The sequence below is a fragment of the Sinocyclocheilus anshuiensis genome, unplaced genomic scaffold (genome assembly GCF_001515605.1).
Source record: "Sinocyclocheilus anshuiensis isolate Anshui unplaced genomic scaffold, SAMN03320099.WGS_v1.1 scaffold714, whole genome shotgun sequence".
In the NCBI taxonomy this organism is placed as follows: domain Eukaryota; kingdom Metazoa; phylum Chordata; class Actinopteri; order Cypriniformes; family Cyprinidae; genus Sinocyclocheilus; species Sinocyclocheilus anshuiensis.
The window spans coordinates 247,436-258,119 of NW_015546068.1; the positions used below are offsets into that span (position 1 = coordinate 247,436).

Below are 10,684 nucleotides of genomic sequence, written 5' to 3' on the forward strand. Positions count from 1 at the left end.
GCTCACAGAGACTGTAACTTCATATATCAGTTTCTGTGAAGACATGTGCATTCCTACCAGGACATTCCTATCATTCAATAATGATAAACCGTGGTTTACTGGGAAACTCAAACAGCTTCGTCATGCCAAGAAGTATGCTTACAGAAGTAGGGATAAAATCTTGTACAACCAGGCCAGAAACAGACTAACAAAAGAAGAAGAGTGGCTAAGAAAACTACTCTGAAAAGCTGAAAAAACAGTTTTCAGCCAACGACCCGGCATCAGTATGGACTGATCTGAGGAACATCAAGACACCATCCCTGCAGTCTGTGGAGAATCAACAACTGGCTGACGATCTGAATGTGTTTTACTGCCGGTTTGAGAAACCCAGTCTCACACCCCACACCCGCTCTGATCTGCACTTCACACATTCACCTACCCCTCCTGCAACCCCACTCCCTCCCTCACCCACCATTCAACCTGCGCTTAAGGTCTGTGTCGAGGATGTGAACCGGGCCTTCAGAAGACAGAAGACCCGGTTCTAAAATAAGACCACATCCACACAAAGCCAGAGCTTATCCTATCCGATCCTTTTTTTTTCCTCGTTGTAAAAAAAATAAAATTCCATAAACACGGTGTCGTCTCAAGAAATATTTGCGGACACACGAAACTACTGAAACCGACTCAAAACGACGTAGTATACAAGCCAGACCAGTATTTGGCGCTGTAATTCTGCCACAGAGATACACTAAAAATGGAGCAGAAGACTTGGAGCATGCGCATAAACCTTGCACACTGTATACAAACATTTTTGCATTAGTAATTTTTGATTTTGCTTTAGTAAAGCTAATAGGCTCTTTAGTTTCTGCAGCACGAACACAAGCATGTTGTCTGCAATTGTTGTTGTTGCTGTTACATGACGTAGCGGAGTCTGACTAGGGTTGAGACGTGGGGTGATGACATTATCGTTTCACAAAATATACGGATTGGCTGTACACGCGAAAACGCAAGGGTGTCGTTTTCAGATTTATCCACTCTGGGACTCGGTTTCAAAAGATAGCGGTTTCAGACTCCCAAAACGCCGGATCCGTCTGGACGAAACGCCAATACGATACTACAGAGCAACCGACCACCAGAACAGCCAGGCACAAGAACTGTTTTTTCCCACAGGCTATATTCAGCCTGAACAATTAAAACATTCATAACTGTACATTGTCCATCATAACTGACTCATTTATTTATACATAGAATCTGAAAATTTCTTAGTTATTTGGACACCTAAATCACACTTCTGAACATCATTACTTTAGATAACTAAACATCAAGGCAACTTTTCATTGTAAAAATAAACAAGCACTTGCACTTTTAAAGAAAAACGTTTTGTTTTAGACATCATCTTGCATTCAAAAACTGCTAGATGGACAACAAATTCAGGCAACTTGTCATGTAATTAAAATTTTTTGACTATTTTAACTTGCATATTAGAAACGCAATGCTAATGGCAGAATTCTCAACAACAACAAAAAAATTTGCATGCATGCATCATATTATGTTTGAATGTTGCTTTAAAGTTGATGCATTTAGCGATGTTAAGTTTTCTACCATCCAAACTGTCTTAACAGCTAAATCACAGCATGCATATTAAAGATCTGTTGCTTAAAATAAAGCAGTAGATCTCGGCCAGATGCCATCTTGGCCCATTCCAACGTTTCATTTTCCCTAAACATAATGTGTGTTTACTCTTGAGTGCACTTGCATTAGTGCTGCTGTTGTGTCTCTTAGATAGGTGAACTAGCTGTTTATTATCACAGATATCTACCATTAAATTAGAACTTGCATATAACCATGACCTCTTGAATGGTAGACCGGACTGATTATTAATTTAATACCCGATGTTTTGTGTTTGTGTATCTGCATAACAGATTATTTACACAATGGCACTTGACTGTAGACTGGAGGCAGCTGTTGTCTCTTGATGCTCTATTGGTAATTGAGCGTTGCTGAGGAATGCTGGGAACGGCCTGTTTGAAAGAACAATATCCTCCCCATCTCTCACCCACAGACTTCTCAGGCTGATAATGAAAATGTGCCATCCATGTTACCTACCTACTGTCATGTCATGTCTTCTTCTCCTTCAACCTCTCGATAAGGCTGCGGTCTCAAACCCAATTCATGCATGAGGTCTATCAGAAGACACAGAAGTGGCTTAGTTCTGGTTAGGGGTTTAGTTTAGTTTAGTTTAGTTTAGTTTAGTTTAGTTTAGAATGTGGTGTTTAGATAAGTCAGGAGACTGTAGAGCAAAAGGGAAGCTGGTGGCGAGGCTTTAGAGAACTGAGAGTTGATGCATTCAATAATTATAGTTAGGCTAATTATAGTTAACAATAACTTTATATGTTTTTATAAATATATTTATATATTACATTTCTAGGGGTACCAGTAATTGTGTCCAATGTGTATTAGACATAATTTATTTCATAATGATATTTCCCCCCATTTTAAATTCTTATTCTCCAATGAAAGGTTACATTTTTGTGATTTTTTTTTAAATAAAAGATTTTAACAGCCGCCTTTGTTCATATTTACCAAGGGTACCAACAATTCTGACCACGTGTGTATAAAATAGAAAAACATTTTTAAAAATTATTCCAGCCAAGTCAGCATTTCTCATTTTTAGCTTTAACTTGATGTACTAAAAAACTAAAACTGTAAAAAAAAAGAAAACAATAATAATAATAAATAAATAATTGTTTATTTTTTTAGTTTTGTTATTTAACCTCATGTACTAAAAAACTAAAACTGAAATAAAAAAGATTAAAAACTATAAATATGTAAACAAAAACTCAAACTAATAACAATTACAAAAAACTAAATTACTAACATTTAATTACATTTAAAATAAAAACTATTAAATATTAAAAATATCAAAATATTATTAAAATCTATACTAAGATCTCCATGGAAAATAAGTTAACACTGGTGCATGTGGTCCGTCTATGCTGGACAGGAACCTGTAAACATGATGTTGTGGAGCGTTTTGATAAGCTTTATTTGGACAGTGGCTGTTTGTCATTTCTAAGTGCATCCAGATATCTCATGATTAGATTATGGTTTTGTTCAGCTGAGATCCGCATCCGATGCTTGTTTAATGCACTTGTTTAATACAATCACAAGCTTTTATGTCTGAGCATTTCCTTTCAGCTTGTTCTCTGATATCTGCTTTATTCTGTTCGACAGCTTTAAGACGATCATCCAGTATATTGATAATCAGTTCGAGCGATACTTGCATGACGAGAGCGGACTGAACCGCAGACACATCGTTGACAACAGAGTGCACTGCTGCTTTTATTTCATCTCTCCGTTTGGACACGGGTAAAACACCTGCACATGTTCTGCCTTTCATCATCAGTCAATAAAAATTTTATTCTTGCAGATGTTAAATGTTAAGGCCTGTTTACAGCAGAAGTTATGCATTAAAGCAACATGAATCACCAACAAAAACCACAGGTGAAAATTACATAAAAACTTTGCACTTTAAAGTTTAAGTTTAAAAGTGACATGAATCTTCCATCAGAAATTACAGCTGATTTTTTACATACATGCTATTCACATTAAGTGTAAAACAAGCCTCGGAGAAATTAAAAGACAATAAAATCACAAGTGAAAATTCACGTTAATTGTTCACACTGAGCATGATGATTTAAATGTTCGGTGGCCTTGGAGAAAAGTTTATTGCTGACATGAATTGCCAGGAAAAATTGCAACCAAACAGTCACATCACATCATTTCAGGGTGAAATTTGCTGGACATATCGTTTTGTTTTCATTCTCATGGGCTCATAAATTTGTATACTACTGTTAAAAAGTTTCTGGTTGTTAAGATTTTTTTATATATTTGAAACTTTTGCTCACCAAGGCTGCATTCATTTGATCAAAAATACAGTAAAATCACCAATATTCTGAAATGTACTTTAAATTTAAAATAAGTGTTTTCTATTTGAATATATATTTTGGAATTTTATTCCAGTGAGTCAAAGCTGAATTTTCAGCATCATTACTCCAGTCTTCAGTGTCACATGATCCTTCAGAAATCATTCTAATATGCTGATTTGCCACTCACAAAATATTTCTTATTTTTATCAATGTTGAAAACATTTATGAATGGTTTTGTTTGAAGGAATTCAAAAGAACGTTTATTTGAAATAGAGATCTTTTGTAACTTTATAAATGTGTTTAACTTTGATCAGTTTCATTTAGTAAGGATGCATCAAAGTATTAATTCCATTCAAATCTTACTGACCCCAAACATTTAAACACTTTTTTTATGTGATTTGTGCTTCCATTTGTGCTTAATTTCCCAGCTTGAAGCCTCTGGATGTTGAGTTTATGAAGGCAATCCACAGCAAAGTCAACATCGTCCCTGTGATCGCCAAAGCTGACACGCTCACGCTGAGAGAGAGAGACCGTCTCAAGAGAAGGGTGAGGATCTGACTCGCTCTGTCTACAACAAGCACAACTGATCATTTGACCACATGACTAGCTGACAACAAGCCACAAAACTTACAACAGATGTTATATTTGATCTTCGTTGGTGTTGATTACAGCATTAAGACAATGAGAAACACTTTTTACTAGTGCATCGAGTGTTTGGTGATCAGACAGTGTGTTACTGTAGCGTGGGGTGTGTACTAGGGCTGTCAAAATGACTGAAAAACTAAATTCGAATTTTCTACTTAAATATTATCAAAATTTGAATTATATTCGAATTTAAAAGGCATAATTTCAGTTAGGGGAAAAAAAGCTTTTGGCTTCTCTCCTGAGGCCACAAGAGGACGCATCGCGCAAAATATTATGCACGTTTCTTCAAAGAGTAATAAAATAACACTACTATCTTTGAAAAAAAAAAAAGTGCATAATGTTTAAAATAATGTTTATAAACCATATATAATTAATAAAGTTGCTTAAACAATTAGAAGAAGAAAAACAGCACCATGCATGTAATTTAATACAAAGGACCGAAAACCAATCACAAAGAGTATGCTACTTTCTTTATTTAAAAACATGAGATACAGTGGGATGGGGAAAAACCGCCATAAAGTCTCGAGACATGGCTTTCTAAACATGCCGCTCTCTTGTGCCAGAAGCGAGTGCAACGCTGATAGATGTCCCTCTAGAAAATGTGATAAATATGCGTTCTGTGTGAACGGCTTGGTTTCAGTTTTGAGTTTTGTTCTTCTCCACACTGATGCTCTCGTTTTCCGCAATATATTGAATGAACAATGTAGCAGCGCCGCATCTAGTGGGTTCAACTGGACAAGCTAACAAAAGCATTAAAATGCAATGACACTTACATCGTCGTAGCATTTCGTGCGCCACTGATAGGCTGCTTGATGGCTGACGCTGACCTAAAATTGGTCAAAAATGTGGATTTTTTTGTTTTTTTTTAATTCGACGAATATTCGAAATTCAAATGTTTTTTTTTTTGGACAGCCTTAGTGTGTACATGCATTCATGCATTCACACACCCTCTGGATTGTGTCTGAAGCGGGGTCAGGTGTGTGTCGACCTGCACGCTCCGCAGGTTAAGTAGGACGGTGATTATGTGGCGTGTATCTGGCTCCACTTCTTTGGGACATTATCGGTTATCGCACAGGAAGCTCGTACAGATCAACACGAGCACTGGAGCTTGTTCAGTGTTTCTGCTGCTGCTTTGAGCACAATTATGTTAATGACTACAAATGGTGGATGTTTATGTTGCCAGTGTTTGAATCATACACCGCCTCTGTTTGACTTAAAAGTTTTGGTTTCATTATTACTGTATTACTCATCCCTCCGTTTGTAAAAAAAGAATTCTTGAGGGTTTAAAAACACAAATGTGAAGCATCATGTAGGTGCATACATTATATACACACTAACATTCAAAGGTTTGGGGTCAGTAAGATTTTTTTGATGTTTTTGAAAGAAAACTGTTCTGCTCACCAAGGCTGCATTTATTTAATAAAAAATACAGTAAAATCAGTAATATTCTGAAATATTATTACAATTTAAAATAGCTGTTTTCTATGTGAATATATTATAAAATGTAATTTATTTCTGTGAGCAAAGCTGAATTTTCAGCATCATTACTCCAGTCTTCAGTGTCACATGATCCTTCAGAAATCATTCTAATATGCTGATTTGCTGCTCAAGAAACATTTCTGATTATTAACAATGTTGAAGACAGTGGAGCTGCTTCATATTTTTGTAAAAAAAAAAACATTTTATTTTTCAGGATTCTTATCTGAAATTTGATTTTCAGTTCTGTTTGTAATTAGATTAGAAATTGTAACATTATAAATGTCTTTACTGTCACTTTTGAACAATTTAATCTGCCCTTGCTGAGTAAAAGTATTAGTTTATTTAAAAAAACACACACAGAAAGTCTTACTGACCCCAAACTTTTGAATGGTAGTGTATCATAAATAATATGGCTGTAATTTAAGTGAGCAACCTGGTTAACTATAGTAGTTGCCTTAACACTAGTCATTTTCATCTTAGGTTTGTGTGTCTGTTTACAGAAGAAAAATGTGCTATGTAGTCATTGTGTTGTTTTATATAATGTGAAGTCTTCTGCCTTTTCCTGTAGCTCAGCATGTTGCACGTCATTAGATTTTACATGACAAAAGAGCCTTAACAAGACAGTAGTGTGGCAATTTGTCCTCCGTCCCCCACATTCACTAACCTAAACCACTGTTAAACCCTCAGACACCTGCTGATCAGTGACTTTCACTAGTATGAACAAGAAATAAAGCCCTGTAGTCACTGAACTCTTCTCATTTATATCTTGAGGTTAGGCCGTTCTGATTAGACGTCCCAATTGACCTCTGTCAGCGTCTTTTATGTGTGTGTCCGTGCATGTAAACATCGCCTCATTACTGAAAATGGTCCGTTTTAGATAAGACTGATGGAATCTAGTCCACATCCTGCAATCATTGCATGAACGTCCATCTAAGTCGCAAGGAAAGATCAGTTAAACGGTTTCCACCGTCAGCCGTTTCGAGCTAAATGACCCTAACAGATGACCCAAGTCAGTGTGTGTGTTCTTTGCTGTACACATGTGGGGTTTCTGTCACACTTCCTCGATGGCTCATAACACACAGAAAGTCACAGGGCTTCATTGCTTATGCTGGTCCATTTTTAGACAGGGCTTTGGATACTGAATGCTTGTATTTTTAGTAGTTCCTGTTATTCGCCCGCTCCTTAGATGCCAGTTTTCTCTTCCTGCAGGTAATTTCAAAACACATTTTGATCCACATTCCCACATTGCTGTGTTTATTAATGCCTGTTTTGTTGTTTTAAAGGGAGTCAAGCAAAAATGAAAACTCATTTACTCACGATCACGTTTCAAACACATGACTTTGCTGCTTCACAAAGGAGATGATTTGGAGAATGTTCATGCTGATTATTGTTCATATAATAACAATTAAATAAATTAAACAGTGATCACATGCTATTAAGCTCCAAAAAGGACCAGAAATACCATAAAACACTATAAAAGTAGTCCATACAGCTTATGCATTATATTCCAAGTCTTTTAAGGTCATACATACACTACCATTTTTTGAAAGAAATCAACAGTTTTACTCAGCAAAGAAACATTAAATTGATCAAAAGTGACAGTAAAGACATTTATAATTAGGGGTGCACCGATAACGATAATGCGCTCCTGTACTCGTACTCATTCAAATGCTCCAATACCACACAGCGTGTGAAAAGTGCTGTGTCCAGACAAAAAAAAAAAGATGCACACACATCATTTGGATTAAAACTAAATTTTAAATATTAAACAAGCAAAAATGATAGGGGCATTCACTATAAACAACATTTATTTTAAACGTCCAGCATACACGACTTGATTTAAAAGCGAAAGTGAAAGTAGCAGCCTACACTCTAAAAAATGCTGGGTTAAATACAACCCAGTGCTGGGTAAAATAGGGACAAACCCAGCAATTGAGTAGTAACCCAACCGCTGGGTCAAAACAACCCAATTGCTGGGTTTGTCCCTATTTTACCCAGCACTGGGTTGTATTTAACCCAGCATTTTTTAGAGTGTAGAAATGCTTTGCGCATGTTTTGCTTGCTCGACGTTAATTGCATTATATGAGCCGCTTTGGAATGTAAGTCACAGCACGTTTCTGATGATAAAAATCGTGACTTATATTTCAGAAAATATGTTCATTGCTGTTGCGAGATTTATGTATAATAAGCAATAAAATAAACCGTGAAAGTAACAAAAGCTTGTACAACACATTTTAACGAGTAAAATTAAGTGTGAAAATAACTGAAGGAAATATCTGTTTGCTAAATGAAGCCAGCTAACATGATTCTTTTTTTTCTATTTTTTCAAATTACAAATGCAGTGAAAATACGATATCAGATATCGGCAAGTAACAAAAATATACTATACAGATAATATAAAAATATAATATACTAAACAAAAAGCACATAATATACAGTACCTGTACATACAAAAACTGTCTATTGTAATATACCTGCACATACAACTGTCAATTTATATATTTGTATTCCTTATTTACTTGTTCTATTTTTTATTATCTGTGTTTTTTGTTCTGTCACTGTCATTCTGTTACACTGTGGAAGCTTCTGTCACGAAAACAAATTCCTCGTATGTGTAAACATACCTGGCAATAAAGCTCATTCTGATTCTGATTCTGAAAATAAAAGTAACGAACTCGTTCTGGAACAAGTGGTATCAGTGCATTTCAGATAAACGCTGATCTTTTGAACTTTCTATTCATCAAAGAATGCTGAAAAATAACATTTATCACGGTTTCCACAAATGTATAAACCAGCACAACTCTTTTCAACATTGATAATAATCAGAAATGTTTCTTGTGCATCAAATCAGCATATTAGGATGATTTCTGAAGGATCATGTGACACTGAAGACTGGAGTAATGATGCTGAAAATTCAGCTTTGATCACAGGAATAAATTACATTTTAAAATATATTCATATAGAAAACCGTTATTTTAAATTGTAATATTATTTCAGAATATTACTGATTTTACTGTATTTTTGATCAAATAAATGCAGCCTTGATGAGCAAAAGAGACGCCTTTTAAAAATATAAAAAATCTTACTGACCCTAACAGAACTGTAAATTATCTTTCTTTGTGGAACAGCCTCAAATTTAGGTCCTTATTCATGATAAATCTTTCTCTTCTCTATCGCTGTCAAATCTCATTCTCACTAATTAATAACAGAATATGCATGTTTGGCTGAACTATTCCTTTAAGCTTTTTGTGAACAAACTAGAGGTTCCCATTTGCTGAGAAACCCACAACTACTTGAAACTTTGATTGTTTAGAACTTAAATTTAGGAAATTGCTCCATCAAACCTGAATGTTAATGTGAATGAATTGGAGGAAGTTTAATGCTTGTTCTTTTCATTGGTACCTCCACAAATGCTTGAATCCTTTTTTCTTTTTTTTTTACATTATCAGAAAAGGAGGAACACACCCTTCAAATTTTTCTCTACCTTATCTTTTCCCAAGAAGACTGAGGTAAACTCTTGGACGCAACTTCCAATCATCGATTCTGACTTACATGGAAATGCAAGTCAGCAGTTTAGTATTTCCCGCTCTCTTTCATGATGCCGGTTCCCAAAATCCTGCTGTAAGAATGACAAATAACTCATTGTGTCCTGACTGATATTTGTTTGATTTTCACCCTCACTTTCTCACCGTGATAGCTTCGCTCTCATTCTCTCACAGGAGAGATCTGCGATCTTTCTCGCACCATCATGAAAGGGGGAAGCAGCTTGTGTAGAACAATATGGCCTTCCTGTAATGTGTCAGGCCCATTGGCAGGGAAAGCGGGTCAGCAGTGTGCAGCAGTGTTTTCTGCTTATCTGAGACCGGAGTGAGGTCATAAAACCATGATATGTATAAAGTACTCGAGAGACGTTTAGGTAGCTCTCACTTCCTGTCGTAGCAGTAATGTATTACTGTAAAAGTAGCAGATCTCGTCCGTGTGAGAAGCAAAGCCGAATTGACGCACATCTGGGGCGCGTATTCTCTAGTAGAGTTCAATGTGATTCCCACAGGCCAGATTGTAGGTGCGCTTGGTGGGTTGCATTGTTGTGTTTGTGTGAATTTGAATGTTATTGTTGATGTTTGCCATGCTGCAATCCCCATCAAGCTCATATCTCAGTCTACAAACTATTAAAGCTTTCCTCTCTTTGTCCCTTCGGTTGGCTCAATGGGAGAAAGGTACCAAAGCACCAGCTCGTGCTGTATGTGTGCGAGATTGTGCCCTTGCCAACCATTACCAGCCTTGTTGTTTTTAAAAACACAGTGGGGTCAGAAAGTCGGAGAGTGCTTGTGAAAATGCATCTATTTATATTGATTAACACAGATGATTTTATTAAGAATTATATTGTCAGAATTGCAGTTTGTGTGAAAAAATATTTATTTGAGAATGTGGTTGGTGTCACTTCAGTTTGTGTGAAAAAATATTTATTTGAGAATGTGGTTGGCGTCACTTTTGCTTTAATTAATGACATCATCAGCCCTGATTTTTATGATTATTCAGTGGAAGCAAGAAAATCTGAGTATGACAATTGATCAATGACACTCAGTTACTAATAATATAAATAAATATAATATAAATAAATAATAATAATTTTATTCAGTGACTATATATAT

At 35.8% G+C, this 10,684-nt stretch overlaps 1 protein-coding gene across 1 annotated transcript in view; it reads left to right on the plus strand.

The window, feature by feature from the left end:
* The first annotated feature begins 2,997 nt into the window (after nucleotides 1-2,997).
* The window catches only part of LOC107699618 (septin-2A-like), a 30,188-nt gene continuing 22,501 nt past the window's right edge, over nucleotides 2,998-10,684 (plus strand). Inside the window, exons 1-3 of the mRNA XM_016500937.1 lie at nucleotides 2,998-3,348; nucleotides 3,437-3,483; nucleotides 4,337-4,454. Coding sequence (XP_016356423.1) covers nucleotides 4,362-4,454 — 93 coding nt within the window. The 5' untranslated portion in view covers nucleotides 2,998-3,348; nucleotides 3,437-3,483; nucleotides 4,337-4,361. The remainder of the gene's footprint in view (nucleotides 3,349-3,436; nucleotides 3,484-4,336; nucleotides 4,455-10,684) is intronic.